This window comes from Somniosus microcephalus, chromosome 2 (assembly GCF_052327205.1).
Source record: "Somniosus microcephalus isolate GS21.2 chromosome 2, FLI_Smic_1.0, whole genome shotgun sequence".
Taxonomy (NCBI): Eukaryota; Metazoa; Chordata; class Chondrichthyes; order Squaliformes; family Somniosidae; genus Somniosus; species Somniosus microcephalus.
The window spans coordinates 383428205-383446733 of NC_140988.1; the positions used below are offsets into that span (position 1 = coordinate 383428205).

The 18529-nt window shown below is 48.0% G+C and overlaps 1 protein-coding gene across 1 annotated transcript; it reads right to left on the bottom strand.

Moving 5' to 3' along the window:
- Positions 1-2311: 2311 nt before the first annotated feature.
- On the bottom strand, positions 2312-14320 carry LOC147123811 (protein TEX261-like). The gene is made up of 5 exons (XM_085976235.1): positions 14230-14320; positions 7029-7182; positions 5269-5336; positions 3393-3495; positions 2312-2831 (listed from the first exon to the last, which is right to left on the bottom strand). The coding sequence occupies exons 1-5, from the start codon at positions 14236-14238 to the stop codon at positions 2716-2718; spliced, it is 450 nt and encodes a 149-aa protein (XP_085832361.1). The 5' UTR covers positions 14239-14320; the 3' UTR covers positions 2312-2715.
- Positions 14321-18529: the final 4209 nt, after the last annotated feature.

Genomic DNA, 18529 nt, shown 5'->3' on the forward strand with positions numbered 1-18529 from the left:
ACCCCTCCCCCAGTGCCCTGTGTTACTGACTGTATCTCTACTGATGTTAATCCAGCTCCCTCACACTGTCACTCAGCAACCCCTCCCCCAGTGCCATGTTACTGACTGTATCTCTACTGATGTTAATCCAGCTCCCTCACACTGTCACTCAGTAACCCTTCCCCCAGCGCCCTGTGTTACTGACTGTACCTCTACTGATGTTAATCCAGCTCCCTCACACTGTCACTCAGCACCCCTCCCCCGGCGCCCTGTGTCACTGACTGTATCTCTACTGATGTTAATCCAGCTCCCTCACACTGTCACTCAGTAACCCCTCTCCCCCAGTGCCCTGTGTAACTGACTGTATCTCTACTGATGTTAATCCAGCTCCCTCACACTGTCACTCAGTAACCCCTCCCCCAGCACCCTGTGTTACTGACTGTATCTCTACTGATGTTAATCCAGCTCCCTCACACTGTCACTCAGTAACCCCTCTCCCCCCGGCACCCTGTTACTGGCTGTATCTCTACTGATGTTAATCCAGCTCCCTCACACTGTCACTCAGTAACCCCTCTCCCCCCGGCACCCTGTTACTGGCTGTATCTCCACTGATGTTAATCCAGCTCCCTCACACTGTCACTCAGTAACCCCTCTCCCCCCGGCACCCTGTTACTGGCTGTATCTCTACTGATGTTAATCCAGCTCCCTCACACTGTCACTCAGTAACCCCTCCCCCAGTGCCCTGTGTTACTGACTGTATCTCTACTGATGTTAATCCAGCTCCCTCACACTGTCACTCAGCAACCCTCCCCCAGCGCCCTGTGTCACTGACTGTATCTCTACTGATGTTAATCCAGCTCCCTCACACTGTCACTCAGTAACCCCTCCCCCGGCGCCCTGTGTTACTGACTGTATCTCTACTGATGTTAATCCAGCTCCCTCACACGGTCACTCAGCAACCCCTCCCCCAGTGCCCTGTGTCACTGACTGTATCTCTACTGATGTTAATCCAGCTCCCTCACACTGTCACTCAGTAATCCCTCTCCCCCAGCACCCTGTGTTACTGACTGTATCTCTACTGATGTTAATCCAGCTCCCTCACATCAGTAACCCCTCCCCCCAGCACCCTGTGTTACTGACTGTATCTCTACTGATGTTAATCCAGCTCCCTCACACTGTCACTCAGTGACCCGTCCCCCCAGCGCCCTGTGTTACTGACTGTATCTCTACTGATGTTAATCCAGCTCCCTCACACTGTCACTCAGTAACCCCCCCCCCACCAGTGCCCTGTGTTACTGACTGTATCTCTACTGATGTTAATCCAGCTCCCTCAGTCACTCAGTAACCCCTCCCCCCAGTGCCCTGTGTTACTGACTGTATCTCTACTGATGTTAATCCAGCTCCCTCACACTGTCACTCAGTAACCCCTCTCCCCCAGTGCCGTTACTGACTGTATCTCTACTGATGTTAATCCAGCTCCCTCACACTGTCACTCAGTAACCCCTCCCCCCAGTGCCCTGTGTTACTGACTGTATCTCTACTGATGTTAATCCAGCTCCCTCACACTGTCACTCAGTAACCCCTCTCCCCCAGCGCCGTGTTATTGACTGTATCTCTACTGATGTTAATCCAGCTCCCTCACACTGTCACTCAGCAACCCCTCCCCCAGTGCCATGTTACTGACTGTATCTCTACTGATGTTAATCCAGCTCCCTCACACTGTCACTCAGTCACCCCTCTCCCCCCGGCACCCTGTTACTGGCTGTATCTCTACTGATGTTAATCCAGCACCCTCACACTGTCACTCAGCAACCCCTCCCCCAGCGCCCTGCCACTGACTGTATCTCTACTGATGTTAATCCAGCTCCCTCACACTGTCACTCAGTAACCCCTCCCCCAGTGCCCTGTGTTACTGACTGTACCTCTACTGATGTTAATCCAGCTCCCTCACACTGTCACTCAGTAACCCCTCCCCCCAGTGCCCTGTGTTACTGACTGTATCTCTACTGATGTTAATCCAGCTCCCTCACACTGTCACTCAGTAACCCCTCCCCCCAGTGCCCTGTGTTACTGACTGTATCTCTACTGATGTTAATCCAGCTCCCTCACACTGTCACTCAGTAACCCCTCTCCCCCCAGTGCCCTGTGTTACTGACTGTATCTCTACTGATGTTAATATTACTCCCTTCTAGTGTTAGCCTCAGCACAACACAATGCAAGTTCTGCCGATTGGAAAGCAAAAATTCAACAGAAAGTAAGTGCAGAGGTTTTTTTGGAAGGAGCGGAGGTGGAGAGACACCACATGTTAAGTGGAATTGAAGTGAAATTTGCATTAAACTGAGCAAGGTTTACTGGAAGCATCAATGACCATGTACAGCAATCATCCACTCCATTATAAAATGGCAACGTTTACATTTAATACATCGCGTGGGGAGCTCCGATGGAGACCCCTCCAAATGGAACAAGATTTGTTTTTTGTTGTGTGTTTGAAGTCCTTCTAAATTTCAAAATCTGTGCAAAAATAATGCGTTTAAAATCACCTTCCAACAGAAATTCCTTCAGGGAGGAGGGACCATTTAAAGAAAAAAAAATCAAACATTAATTCCAAATTAAATTCCAAGGCAGGAGCTCATCATCCTCCGTGTTATTCAGTTTCTTGGTCTCTCTGCTCCCTCCCCTCCTCCATCCTCTCCATCAGTTCTGCTACTGCTCGTGAACGTATACACTCGGTGGCTGTCAGTACATCTTCTGTCGACTGGGCAGGATTGCCTCTTTGATGAAGGTGAAGATCACTAGGATACCCGATCGCTTACTCCTCTTACCCTTTGTGAAGTAGTTCGACACGACGTCATCTGTGGAAAATCAAGGAAACTATAAGCCAACCAATTAACCCACCAAACTATAAACTAACTATTCAACTCACAAACCAATCCACAAACCAACCATTCAACCCATGAACCAATCGATCAATCCACCAACCATTCAACCCATGAACCAATCGACCAATCCACCAACCAACCAACCATTCAACCCATGAACCAATCGATCAATCCACCAACCATTCAACCCATGAACCAATCGATCAATCCACCAACCATTCAACCCATGAACCAATCGACCAATCCACCAACCAACCAACCATTCAACCCATGAACCAATCGATCAATCCACCAACCATTCAACCCATGAACCAATCCACCAACCAACCCTTCAACCCATGAACCAATTGACCAGTCCACCAACCAACCAGTCAACCCATGAACCAATCGACCAAACCATAAACTAACCACTCAACCAGTAAATTAACCATTCAGCCCATAAACTGATCAACCAAACTACCATTCAACCCATTAACCGATCCACCAAACCAAAAACCTGCCGACAGTATTAAGGACGGGCGTCTCGACACTCACCTCCGTGCTGAATTGTGGACGGAAGGACGTTCTCTCCAGCGGACAGTGACACAAAGAAGGAGAAAGGGGTTATCCACAGGCACAGTGTGAAGTAAGCTAGTACCTGGACAGAACACAGGAGAACGAGGCGTTTGAGTAACCAAAATATTAACCGAGTAACCAAACGAATGACCGAATAACCAACAATAGGTTTCCAATCCAATGTATAAACCCTTCGCTGTAGCTTTTCCAATGCCAAGGTAACTAGAATCAAACAGGAGCAGGAAAAAGCCACCGGTCCATTCATTCCACACAATCCGGCAGCACTTCCTCCTCCTGGACTTCACTCAATCGTCCAACCTCCCGACAGAGCCAAACAACCACAGATGGACTTCCAAGATCTCCAGAAACTTCCCCAACACCAACTGGCACTGAGCAAAACATATCTTCATCGTCACTGGATCAAAATCCTGAGATTCCCTACCTAACAGCACTATGGGAGCACCTTCACCACATGAACTGCAGCAGTTCAAGAAGGCGGCTCACCACCCCAAGGGCAACTTGGGATGGGCAATAAATGCCAGCCTTGCCAGCAACGCCTAAAAACCAACAAAATATAACAAACCCTCTCGCTTGCCCTCAGCATACGGAAGAACACATTGGGAATTCAGACTCTGAGGACACCACACCTGGAACGACTGTCTGCCCATTAGTTTCAAACGGCCGGTAGGTGGTCGGGGCCGTGAGACTGCTCGCCCAACCCACGTGCCGGGACTCCTGTCGCACGAAGCTCTGGGACAAGCCACACCCACTCTCTCCACAGAGACAGAGCCTAGCGGCTCAGGCCCCACTGTGCTTTTACCATCCTTCCCTGGTTAACTTATTGGTGGTTATGTTACTGGACTGGTAATCCAGAGCGCGCGAGTTCAAATCCCACCACGGCCCTTTGAGAATCTGAATTCACTTAATAAAAAGCTGGTCTCAGTAAAAGTGACCACGAAGCTGTCAGATTGTCGTAAGAAAATTAACTGGTTCACTAAACGCCCTTTAGGGAAGGAAACCTGCCGTCCTTACTCGGTCTGGGCTGATCTGTGACTCCAGTCCCACAACAACATGGTTGATTCTTAGCTGCCCCCTGAATTGGCCTAACAAGTCACTCAGTTGTTTCAAACTCTGGGCAACTAAAGATGGGCAATAAATGCTGGTCTTCCAAAGATGCTCACATGACAAAAATGATTTTTTTAAAATCCACAGCTTAGTTACTTGTTGGGTGATATATTTCCCCTCGACTGACCCCCAACTTCCTCATTTTTAACTTGTGGGATTCGAACCTTATTTGCTTGGGTCTCTTCACAAGCGAGAAGCTTCAATTGGGACTTGTCATTCTGACACAGTTAAAGGAAGCCACTACACTCAGTGCGTTGGGGTATCTGCGACATCCCACCTTCGCCACTGCCCGAGTGACTCGATGGTCTCCAATCCATCGGAGGGGGTCATAAGAACATAAGAAATAGGAGCAGGAGGAGGCCATTCGGCCTCTCGATCCTGCTTCGCCATTTAATGAGATCATGGCTGATCTGATCTTGGGCTCAGCTCCACTTCCCTGCCCGCTCCCCATAACCCTTCACTCCCTTATTGTTCAAAAATCTGTCTCTCCACCTTAAATATATTCAGTGACCCAGCCTCCACAGCCCTCTGGGGCAGAGAATTCCAGATTTACGACCCTCAGAGAAGAAATTCCTCATCTCAGTTTTAAATGGGCGACCCCTTATTCTGAAACTGCCCCCGAGTTCTAGATTCCCCCAGGGGAAACAATGGCCACTTATTTCAGTCTCTTCACACAGAGCGGCTCAACACAACTCGGACAGACACTGCCGCCCACAGTACACTGGCTTACCTCAGTGAAGGGGTAGTACTCTTCGGCAAAGTGTTGAAATGCCAGGTAATGGTTATAGACCACCAGCACTGTGGGAACAAGTAAAACCACCATCAACCTCCACACACACGGCACACTAGTTATATTAAATAATATACATGTCCACAGAGACGTCAGTTCACTGTACAACAGGAGGGTACAGTACTGGGGGGGCACAGGTCTGACACTGTATAATACGGTGCAGTACTGGTGGGTACAGGTCTGTCACAGTGTAACACTGGGGTACAGTACTGGTGGGTACAGGTCTGTCACTGTATAACACTGGGGTACAGTACTGGTGGGTACAGGTCTGTCACAGTATAACACTGGGGTACAGTACTGGTGGGTACAGGTCTGTCACAGTATAAAACTGGGGTACATTACTGGTGGGTACAGGTCTGTCACAGTATAACACTGTGGTACAGTACTGGTGGGTACAGGTCTGTCACTATATAACACTGAGGTACAGTACTGGTGGGTACAGGTCTGTCACAGTATGACACTGGGGTACAGTACTGGTGGGTACAGGTCTGTCACTGTATAACACTGTGGTACAGTACTGGTGGGTACAGGTCTGTCACTATATAACACTGAGGTACAGTACTGGTGGGTACAGGTCTGTCACAGTATAACACTGGGGTACAGTACTGGTGGGTACAGGTCTGTCACTGTATAACACTGAGGTACAGTACTGGTGGGTACAGGTCTGTCACAGTATAACACTGGGGTACAGTACTGGTGGGTACAGGTCTATACTGCCGTGTTATACAGTGACAGGCCTGTACCCACCAGTACTGCACCCCAGTGTTATACAGTGACAGACCTGTCCCCACCAGTGCTGTACCCCAGTGTTATAGTGAAAGAACTGTACCCACCACTACTGTACCCCAGTGTTATACAGTGATAGACCTGTACCCACCAGTACTGTACCCGTGTTATACAGTGACAGACCTGCACCCACCAGTACTGTACCCCAGTGTTATAGTGACAGACCTGTACCCACCAGTACTGTACCCATGTTATACAGTAACAGACCTGTACAAACCAGTACTGCACCCCAGTGTTATAGTGACAGACCTGTCCCCACCAGTGCTGTACCCCAGTGTTATAGTGAAAGAACTGTACCCACCCGTACTGCACCCCAATGTTATACAGTGACAGACCTGTCCCCACCAGTGCTGTACCCCAGTGTTATAGTGAAAGAACTGTACCCACCAGTACTGTACCCCAGTGTTATACAGTGATAGACCTGTACCCACCAGTACTGTACCCGTGTTATACAGTGACAGACCTGTACCCACCAGTACTGTACCCCAGTGTTATACAGTGACAGACCTGTCCCCACCAGTACTGTACCCCAGTGTTAGTGACAGACCTGTACCCACCAGTACTGTACCCCAGTGGTTACAGTGACAGACCTGTACCCACCAGTACTTTTCCCCAGTGTTATACAGTGACAGACCTGTACCCACCAGTACTGTACCCTAGTGTTATACAGTGACAGACCTGTACCCACCAGTACTGTAACCCAGTGTTATACAGTGACAGACCTGTCCCCACCAGTACTGTACCCCAGTGTTATACTGTGACAGACCTGTATTCACCAGTACTGTACCCCAGTGGGGAGTGAAGGGTAGCGGCATTGAGCGGGTGCCCGTACCCCAGCCACAGTCACGCACTGATGAGCCAATTGGCAAAGAAGAAGACAGGGTCATACACCAAGCACTGAGATGGGTACTTACCGCAGGACAATATAAAATTGGGTGATGTGAGCAGGATGTATGGAAACGTCTGTAAAAGACCAAAGTAGACGAGGTTTGTGAAGAGTCCGACTCCAATCATTAACATGGGGAAATTCTCGAAGAGGTAGAGACCAACCAGCACTCCCGTGGAGAACTGAGGAGTCAAGAAAGAGATTTGAAGACAAACAACAACTTGCATTTATAGATCACCATTAATGTAGAAACACATAGAATTACATCGAGTTACAGCAAGTCTACAGCACAGAAACAAGTCATCCACCGAACTGCTCCGTGCCGGTGTTTATGCTCCACACGAGCCTCCTCCCAGCCCTCTTCATCTCACCCCATCAACATATCCTCCTATTCCTTTCTCCCTCATGTGCTTATCAAGCCCTGGACCTTGTCCAACAGGTACAAGGTACTTTCTACCTGTATGGATGAGGAAAAGGACTACAGGGAGGATGGGCAAACTGACCACAGCACCGTGGTTCAGGGGGCCATCCAAGTGGGGGGAGAAGGAAGGAATGTGGTAGTAGCAGGGGACGGTATAGTCAGGGGGATAGATACTGTTCTCTGCAGCCGTGAAAGAGAGTCCTGTTGCCTGCCAGGGTTAAGGATATCTCCTCGCGGCTGGAGAAGAACTTGGAGTGGAAGGGGGAGGATCCAGTTGTTGTGGTCCATGTAGGACCCAACGACATAGGTAGAACTAAGAATGAGGTTCTGCTGAGGGAGTTTGAGGAGCTAGGGTCTAAATTAATTAATAAGCAGAACCACAAGGGTAATAATCTCTGGATTACTACCTGAGCCACGTGCAAATTGGCATAGGGTCAAGCAGATCAGAGAGTTAAATGCATGGCTCAAAGAGTGGTGTGGGAAAAAGGGGTTTCAATTCATGGGGCACTGGCACCAGTACTGGGGAAAGAGGGAGCGTCCTGGCGAATTGAATAACTAGGGCTGTAGATAGGGCTTTAAACTAAAAAAAAGGGGGGGGAGGGGTCAGGTGAGGGGAAATTTAGAAATCTAAAGAGAAAGGTCAAGACAATAGAGCAGGGTCGCGATTTGGGTAAAAATAAGCAGAGTGTGACAGGAAGGGACAGAGAGTTTAACGGTAGCAGTGCAGCAGAGAATAAGGTCAAAGCAGGGAATAATGGTAAAAAATGTTTTTAATTAAAGGCTCTTTATCTGAATGCACGAAGCATTCGTAACAAGATAGACGAACTAGAGGCACAAATAGAGATAAATGGGTTTGATCTAATAGCCATTACAGAGACGTGGTTGCAAGGTGACCAAGGTTGGGAACTAAATGTTCCAGGGTACTTGACATTTTGAAAAGACAGGCATAATGGAAAAGGAGGGGGAGTAGCCTGATAATAAAGGATGACATAAGGACAGAAGCGAGAAAAGATCTCGGCTCGGAAGATCAGGAAGTAGAATCAGTATGGGTGGAGATAAGGAATAACAAGGGGCAGAAGACACTGGTATGGGTAGTATATAGGCCTCCTAACAGTAGCTATACCGTTGGACAGAATATTAATCAAGAAATAGTAGGAGCTTGCAACAAAGGTAATGCAATAAACGTGGGGGACTTTAATCTTCATATAGACTGGACAGATCAAATTGGCAAAGGTAGTCTGGAGGACAAGTTCATGGAATGCATTCGGGACAGTTTCCTAGAACAATATGTCATGGAACCAACCAGGGAACAGGCTATTATAGATCTTGTATTGTGTAATGAGACAGGGTTAATTAGCAATCTCATAGTAAAGGATCCTCTGGGGCAGAGTGATCATAATATGATAGAATTTCACATTAATTTTGAGAGTGACTTGCCTAAGTCTGGAACTAGAGTCTTAAACTTAAATAAAGCCAATTACATAGGTATGAGGGGCAAGTTGGCTAAGGCAGATTGGAAAAATAGATTAAAAGGTATAGCGGTTGGTAAGCAGAGGCTAGCATTTAAAGAAATATTTCATAATTCTCAACAAAAATAGATTCCATTGAGAAACAAAAACTCCACAGGAAAAGTGATCCAACCGTGGCTAACTAAAAAAAGTTAAGGATAGCGTTAGTTTAAAAGAAGCAGCTTATAATGTTGCAAAGAATAATAGTAGGCCTGAGGATTGGGAGAGTTTCAGAAACCAGCAAAGGTTGACCAAAAAATTGATAAAAAGGTTAAAAATAGAATGAGAGAAAACTAGCAAGAAATATAAAAGCAGATTGTAAGAGTTTCTACAAGTATGTAAAAAGGAAAAGAGTAGCAAAGGTAAACGTTGGTCCCTTAGAGGCTGAGACAGGGGAAATTATTTTGGGGAATAAGGAAATGGCAGAAACGTTAAACATATATTTTGTATCTGTCTTCACAGTAGAAGACACAAAAAGCACACCAAAAATGGTGGGGAACCAAGGGTCTAATGAGGGTGAGGAACTGAACGTAATTAATGTAAGTAGAGAAAAAGTACTAGAGAAACTAATGGGACTAAAAGCCGATAAATCCCCTGGACCTGACGGCCTACATCCTAGGGTTCGAAAAGAAGTGGCTGAAGAGATAGTGGATGCATTGGTTTTGATCTTCCAAAATTCCCTAGATTCTGGAATGGTCCCAGCAGATTGGAAAGTCACAAATGTAACACCGCTATTCAAGAAAGGAGGGAGAGAAAAAACCGGGAACGACAGGCCAGTTAGCCTGACATCAGTCACCGGGAAAATGCTGGAATCCATTGTTAAGGAAGTGGTATCAGGGCACTGAGAAAATCATAACATGATTAGGCAGAGTCGACATGGTTTTAGGAAAGGGAAATCGTGTTTGACAAATTTATTAGAGCTTTTTGAGGATGTAACTAGCAGGGTAGATAAAGGGGAACCAGTGGATGTAGTATATTTGGATTTCCGAAAGGCATTCGAGAAGGTGCCACATAAAAGATTATTACACAAGATTAGGACTCATGGGGTTGGGGGTAATATAGCAGCATGGATAGAGGATTGGAAAACAGAGAGTAGGGATAAACGGATCTTTTTCAGGTTGGCAGGCTGTAACTAGTGGGGTGCCGCAAGGATCAGTGTTGGGGCCTCAGCTATTTACAATCTATATTAATGACCTAGATGAAGGGACCGAGTGTAATGTATCCAAGTTTGCTGATGATACAAAGCTAGGTGGGACAGTAAGCTGTGAGGAGAACACAAAGAATCTGCAAAGGGATATAGATAGACTGAGTGAGTGGGCAGTAAGGTGGCAGATGGAGTATAATGTAGGGAAATGTGAGGTTATTCACTTTGGTAGGAAGAATAGAAAAACAGAATATTTTTTAAATGGTGAGAAACTTTCAAATGTTGGTGTTCAGAGAGATTTGGGTCCTTGTGCAAGAAACACAGAGAGTTAGCATGCAGGAACAGCAAGCAATAAGGAAGGCAAATGGCATGTTGGCCTTTATTGCAAGAGGTTGGAGTATAAGAGTGAGGAAGTCTTGCTCCAATTGTACAGGGCCTTGGTGAGACCACACCTGGAGTACTGGGCACAGTTCTGGTCTCCTTATCTAAGGAAGGATATACTTGCCTTGGAGGCGGTGCAGCGAAGGTTCACTAGATTGATTCCTGGGATGAGAGGGCTGTCCTATGAGGAGAGATTGTGTAGAATGGGCCGATACTCTCTGGAGTTTAGAAGAATGAGAGGTGATCTCATTGAAACATACAAGATTCTGAGGGGGATTGACAGGGCAGGTGCTGAGAGGTTGTTTCCCCCTGGCTGGAGTGTCTAGAACTGGGGGGTATAGTCTCAGGATAAGGGGTCGGCCATTGAGGACTGAGATGAGGAGGAATTTCTTCACTCGAGGGTTGTGAATCTTTGGAATTCTCTGCCCCAGAGGGCTGTGAATGCTGAGTCTTTGAGTATATTCAAGGCTGAGATCGATAGATTTTTGGACTCTCGGTGAATCAAGGGATATGGAGATCGGGCGGGAAAGTGGAGTTGAAGTCAAAGATCAGCCATGATCTTACTGAATGGTGGAGGAGGCTCGAGGGGCCGAATGGCTGACTCCTGCTCTTCCTTCTTTATGTTATGTTCCCTTTAAATGTATCTCTGCTATTCTCCTCAACCACTCCCTGTGGTAGCGAGTTCCACATTCTCACCACTCTCTGGGTAAAGAAGTTTCTCCTCAATTCCCGATTGGATTTATTAGTGACTGTCTTATATTGATGGCCCCTAGTTCTGGTCTCCCCCACAAGTGGAAACTCCTTCTCTACGTCTACCCTATCGAACCCTTTCATAATCTTAAAGACCTCGATCAGGTCACCCCTTAGTCTTCTCTTTTCTAGAGAAAAGAGCCCCGGCCTGTTCAGTCTTTCCTGTTAGTTATAACCTCCCAGTTCTGGCATCATTCTAGTGAATCTTATTTGCACCTGCTTCAGTGCCTCTACATCCTTTTTGTAATATGGAGACCAGAACAGTTCACTATACGCCAAGTGTGGTCTAACGGCCCAACGCACTTCACAGCGGGAGAAATGGGCACAAAGCGGCATTGAGAGCGCAAGGCCGAGGCAGCTCAAGGCTCTGCCCACAACTGTATGGTGATAGGGCAGGGAGGGGATGCAAGGGAGAGCAACCGAGGGCATGGGGTGGCGTGCAAGGGCCAGGAGACTGCAGCGGTAGGATGGGACAAGGCCTTGGAGGGGTTTGAATTTGACGTGTTTGGAGCAAGTGGGAGGGAATAGGCTTATAGGCGCGGGGGACGGAGTGCAGACAGGTCACGAGTTCTTGATGGTCGGGTTTTGTGTAGGGCGGGGCTCGGGGGGAGGGGGCCATCGAGGTGGGCGCAAAGGAAGTGAAGTGTCAGCTGAGGATCGTGCGAGGACTGAGGGTTGGTGTGGTGGTGGATAGTATGTGGTTGGAAGCTCTGTTGTGGATTGAACCAGACACCCAGGTTAGGCAGCACCTGGTTCAGCCTCAGCGGGCAGCTTTGCCGGTGTTGGTGGCAACGAATTTCATGGGTGCCGAAGAGCTCAAGTGAAAGAAACATAGAAGACAGGAGCAGGAGTAGGCCATTCGGCCCCTCGAGCCTGCTCCGCCATTCAATGAGATCATGGCTGATCATCCAAATTCAGTACCCTGTCCCTGCCTTCTCCCCATGCCCCTTGATCCCTTTAGCCTTAAGAAAGATATCTAACTCCTTCTTGAATATATTTAATGAATTGGCCTCCACTGCCTTCTGTGGTAGAGAATTCCACAGGTTCACCACTCTCTGGGTGAAGAAATTCCTCCTCATCTCAATCCTAAATGGCTTACCCCTTATCCTTAGACTGTGACCCCTGGTTCTGGACTCCCCGGCCATCGGGAACATCCTTCCTGCATTTAGTCTGTCTAGTCCTGTTAGAATTTTATAAGTTTCAATGAGATCCCCTCTCATTCTTCTAAACTCCAGCGAGTATAAGCCCAATCGACCCAATCTCTCCTCAAACGTCATTCCTTGCCATCCCAGGTATCAGCCTGGTGAATCTTCGCTGAACTCCCTCCATGGCAAGAACATCCTTCCTCAGATAAGGCGACCAAAACTGCACACAATGCTCAAGGTGTGGTCTCACCAAGGCCCTGTACAAATGCAGCAAGACATCCTTGCTCCTGTACTCGAACCCTCTCGCTGCGAAGGCCAACATACCATTTGCCTTCTTAACCGCCTGCTGCACCTGCATGCTTACCTTCAGCGACTGGTGCACAAGGACACCCAGATCTCGTTGCACTTCCCCTTCTCCCAATCTATTGCCGTTCAGATCTGCCTTCCTGTTTTTGCCACCAAAGTGGATAACCTCGCATTTATCCACATTATACTGCATCTGCCATGCTTCTGCCCAATCACCCAACCTGTCTAAACCTGAAAGGAGGGTCAGAGGCCACGACCAGGGATGGGTCACAAAAATCAGCCTTGCCAGCGACATAGACAGATTGGTGAAATGGGCAGACACATGGCAGATGCAATTTAATGCGGGTAAGTGTGAAGTGATGCACGAGAGGCAGTATAATCTAAATGGTACTGTTTTGAGGGGTGTGCAAGAACAGAGGGACCTGTTCACAAATCTTTGAAGGTGGCAGGGTAAGTTGATGAGGCAGTTAAGAAAGCGAATGTGATACTTGGTTTTGTAAATAGGGGCATTGAATACAAAAACAAGGAAGTCATCAAAACCTTCACAAATCACTGGTTGGGCCCCAGCTGGAGTATTGTGGACAATTCCGGGCACCGCACTTTAGGAAGGATGTCAAGGCCTTGGAGAGGGTGCAGGGGAGATTTACCAGAATGGTACCGGGGATGAGGGATTTCAGTTATGTGGAGAGGCTGGAATTATTCTCCTTAGAGCAGGGAAGATTAAGGGGAGATTTAATAGAGGTATTCAAAATTATGAGCAGTTTGGATAGAGCAAGTTGGGAGAAACTGTTTCCTCTGGCACGGGGTCAGTAACCAGAGGTCATCGACTTAAAATAATTGGCAGAAGAACTAGAGGAGAAATGAGGACATTTGTTTTCCACACAGAGGGTTGATATGATCTGGAATGCACTCCCTGAAAGGGTGGTGCAATTGGATTTCATAGGAACAGAAGCCGGCCATTCAGCCCCTCGAGCCTGTTCCACCATTCAGTGACTGATCTGTGACCTAACTCCATAGACCCGCCTTTGCCCCATATCCTTCAATACCTTTGGTTCACAAAAGCTAGCAATCTCCGATTTAAAATTAACAATTGATCTAGCATTGATTGCCGTTTGCGGAAGAGAGTTCCACACTTCTACCACCCTTTGTGTGTAGAAGTGTTTCCTAATTTCACTCCTGAAAGGTCTGGCTCTCATTTTTAGACTCTGCCCCCTCGTCCTAGAATCCCCAACCAGCGGAAATAGTTTCTCTCTATCTACCCTATCTGTTCCCCTTAATATCCTGAAAACTTCGATCAGATCACCCGTAACCTTCTAAACTCCAGGGAATACAACCCTAGTTTGTGTAAGCTCACCTCATAACTTAACCCTTGGAGTCTGGGTATCATTTCAAAAGGCAACTGGACATGCACTGTGCCCAGCTACGAGGGAATTCCTGCCCAGTGATCAGGAGAGGGAACCCCAGTTACCCTGTCTGCTGTGTCCCACAATCCCAGTGTAAACAAGGATCCCACCCACCCACCCCCAGTGCTCACAGCCCCAGCCCTCCCCCCCAGTCACGTGCGAGACACTCACCCATATCATATACTTGATGATACGACTGGTGATGACCGTGTATTCTTCTATTAATTCTGCCAGATAGTACAAGCCTGCAGCTGTTGACAGAGAGAGACACACACGTTACATACCGGCAACCCGATCCAATGCAAAGGGTGGGGGGGGGGAGCGAGAGAGAAGGGGGGGAGCGAGCAGGAGGGGGGGGGCGAGAAGGGGGGGAGGGGGCGAGAAGGGGGGAGAGAGCGAGAAGGGGGGAGAGAGCGAGAAGGGGGGGAGAGCGCGAGAAGGGGGGAGAGAGCGAGAACGGGGGAGAGAGCGAGAAGGGGGCAGAGAGCGAGAAGGGGGGAGAGAGCGAGAAGGGGGGGAGAGAGCGAGAAGGGGGGAGAGAGCGAGAAGGGGGGAGAGAGCGAGAAGGGGGGAGAGAGCGAGAAGGGGGGGAGAGAGCGAGAAGGGGGGGAGAGAGCGAGAAGGGGGGAGAGAGCGAGAAGGGGGGAGAGAGCGAGAAGGGGGGGTTCAGAAAAAGGGAGAGACGTTCAAATAAATGGGGCTGGCATCTATCTCAGATCCTGTAACGTGCTTGTATGAGACTGGAGGCCGCACTCCTAATAAAATAGAGAGACTTCAATTGATGCTCATTACATAGAACGTACAGCACAGAAACAGGTCATCCGGCCCAACAGACCCTTGCTGGCGTTTATGCTCCACACGAGCCTCCTCCCACCCCTCTTCATCTCACTCCATCAACATATCCTTCTATTCCTTTCTCCCTCATGTGTTTATCCAGCTTCCCCTTAAATGCATCTGTACTATTCGTCTCAACCACTCCCTGTGGGAGCGAGTTCCACATTCTCACCACTCTCTGGGTAAAGAAGTTTCTCCTGAATTCCAGATTGGATTTATTAGTGACTATCTTATATTGATGGCCTCTAGTTCTGGTCTTGTCTGCAAGTGGAAACATTCTCTCTGTCTACCCCATCGAACCCTTTATCTTAAAGACCTCTATCAGGTCTCCCCTCAGTATGAGCCCCAGCCTGTTCAACCTTTCCTGATAGTAACAACCTCTCAGCTCTGGTATGGTCCCTGTAGATCTTTCTTGCACCTATTTAAAGACTCCATGGTTCTGGTCTCGCCCGCATGTGAAAACCATGCCTCGAGTCACAGAAACGTCTTGAGGTGCTTTACACACAATGAATCTTGCAAATAAGGTGGATGAACTGAAATTGTTGTTGAACACATGGGAGTACGATATTGTTGCTATCACGGAGACATGGTTGAGGGAGGGTCAGGACTGGCAGCTCAATATTCCGGGGTATAGAATCTTCAGGCGGGACAGAGGGGGGTGTAAAAGGGGAGGGGGTGTTGCAATATTAATTAAGGAGTCAATTACTGCTGTAAGGAGGGATGATATATTAGCGGGTTCCTCTAATGAGGCCATATGGGTAGAACTTAAAAACAAAAAGGGGGCAAGCACTTTGCTGGGAGTGTACTATAGGCCCCCAAACAGTCAGGGGGAGATAGAGGAACAGATATGTAGGCAAATCTCAGAGAAGTGTGAAAATAATAGGGTAATAATTGTGGGGGATTTCAACTTCCCCAATATAAATTGGGATAGTCAGAGTGTGAAAGGCTTAGAGGGTGCAGAATTCTTAAAGTGCATCCAGGAGAGCTTTTTGAGCCAACATGTAGAAAGTCCTACAAGAGAGGGGGCAGTACTGGACCTAATTCTGGGGAATGTAGCCGGGCAAGTGGTGGAAGTATCAGTCGGAGAGCATTTTGGCGACAGTGACCATAATTCGGTGAGATTTAAGGTGGTCATGGAAAAAGACAAAGACGGCCCGGAAATAAGGGTTCTAAATTGGGGGAAGGCCGATTTTAATATGATAAGGCAGGATCTGGCCAAAGTGGACTGGGAGCAGCTACTTATAGGAAAATCCACATCAAAACAGTGGGAGACTTTCAGAAGGGAAATAGAGAGAGTACAACGCCAACATGTTCCTGTAAAGGTCAAGGGTGGGACCAACAAGCAAAGGGAACCTTGGATGACAAGGGATATACAAAAATGCATTAGAAATAAAAGGGGGGCTTTTGGCAGTTACAAAAGACTAAAGACGGAAGAAGCCCTAGAGGAGTATAAAAAGTGCAGGGGCATACTTAAAAAAGAAATTAGGAGGGCGAGGAGGGGCCATGAAATAACACTGGCGAGCAAAATAAAGGAAAATCCTAAGATGTTTTATAAGTATATTAAGGGCAAGAGGATAACCAGGGAAAGGGTAGGGCCCATTAGGGACCAAAGTGGCAATCTGTGTGTAGAGCCAGATGATGTAGGCGGGGTTTTAAATGAATTTTTTGCATCTGTGTTCACTATGGAGAAAGACGGTGCAGACATAGAAATCGGACAAGGGGACTGTGACATACTTGAACATATTAGCATCGAGAGGGAGGAGGTGCTAGCGGTTTTAGCAGGCCAAAAAGTGGATAAATCCCCAGGCCCGGACGAGATGTATCCCAGGCTGCTGTGGGAGGCAAAGGAGGAGATTGCAGGGGCTCTGACACAAATTTTCAGAACCTCTCTGGCCACAGGGGATGTACCAGAGGACTGGAGAACAGCTAACGTAGTACCATTATACAAGAAGGGTAGCAGGGATAAACCAGGGAATTACAGGCCAGTGAGCCTAACATCTGTGGTAGGGAAATTATTGGAAAAAATTCTGAGGGACAAAATTAGTCTCCACTTGGAGAGGCAAGGATTAATCGGGGATAGTCAGCATGGCTTTGTCAAGGGTAAATCATGTCTGACAAATCTGATTGAATTTTTCGAGGGTGTGACTAGTGGGGTGGATGAGGGAAATGCTGTGGATGTGGTGTACATGGACTTCAGTAAAGCTTTTGACAAAGTCCCGCATAGGAGACTGGTCAAGAAGGTAAGAGCCCATGGGATCCAGGGTGCCTTGGCGCGTTGGATCCTAAACTGGCTGAGTGGCAGGAGGCAGAGGGTGATGGTCGAAGGTTGCTTTTGTGACTGGAAGCCTGTGTCCAGTGGGGTACCTCAGGGATCGGTGCTGGGTCCCTTATTGTTTGTGATCTACATAAATGATTTGGATGAAAATGTAAAAGGTATGATCAGTAAGTTCGCAGATGACCCGAAAATTGGTGGGGTGGTAAATTGCGAGGAGGAAAGCCTCCGGCTACAGGACGATATAAACGGGTTGGTCAGATGGGCGGAAAAGTGGCAAATGGAATTTAACCCTGAAAAGTGCGAGGTGATGCATTTTGGACGGACAAATAAGGCAAGGGAATACACAATGAGTGGTAGGACCCTAGGAAGTACAGAGGGTCAGAGGGACCTTGGTGTACATGTACATAGATCCCTGAAGGCAGCGGAGCAGGTAGATAAGGTGGTTAAAAAGGCATATGGGATACTTGCCTTCATTAGCCGAGGCATAGAATATAAGAGCAGGGAGGTTATGATGGAGCTGTACAAAACGCTGGTGAGGCCACAGCTGGAGTACTGTGTGCAGTTCTGGTCGCCTCACTATAGGAAGGATGTGATTGCTTTGGAGAGGGTGCAGAGAAGATTCACCAGGATGTTACCTGGGATGGAGCGCCTCAGCTATGAAGAGAGGCTGGACAGGCTGGAGTTGTTTTCCTTGGAGCAGAGAAGGCTGAGGGGGGACCTGGTTGAGGTGTACAAAATAATGAGGGGCATAGATAGGGTAGATAAAGAGGAACTTTTCCCCTTAGTGGGGGGGTCAATAACAAGGGGGCATAGATTCAGGGTAAGGGGCAGGAGATTTAGAGGGGATTTGAGGAGGAACTTTTTCACTCAGAGGGTGGTTGGAATGTGGAACTCAATGCCTGAAAGGGTGGTGGAGGCAGGAACCCTCACAACATTCAAGAAGCATTTGGATGAGCACTTGAAATGCCATTGCATACAAGGATATGGACCAAATGCTGGAAAATGGGATTAGACTGGAGAGGGATGGATGGGCGGCGCAGACACGATGGGCCGAAGGGCCTCTTTCTGTGCTGTAAAACTCTATGACTCTATGACTCTATGACTGACCGGAACTGGACACAGTGCTCAAGGTGGGGCTGACCAGAACTGGACACTGTGCTCAAGGTGGGTCTGACCAGAACTGGACACAGTGCTCAAGGTGGGTCTGACCAGAACTGGACACAGTGCTCAAGGTGGGACTGACCAGAACTGGACACAGTGCTCAAGGTGGGACTGACCAGAACTGGACACAGTGCTCAAGGTGGGAGTGACCAGAACTGGACACAGTGCTCAAGGTGGGTCTGACCAGAACTGGACACAGTG

Bases quoted from the DNA above. Each gene is read 5' to 3' on its own strand.
- LOC147123811 (XM_085976235.1), bottom strand. The intron at 5,337-7,028 runs GTAAGTACCCAT...TTGTTCCCACAG, and splicing joins CAATTTTATATTGTCCTGCG to TGCTGGTGGTCTATAACCAT. The intron at 2,832-3,392 runs GTGAGTGTCGAG...GATTTTCCACAG, and splicing joins GTCCACAATTCAGCACGGAG to ATGACGTCGTGTCGAACTAC.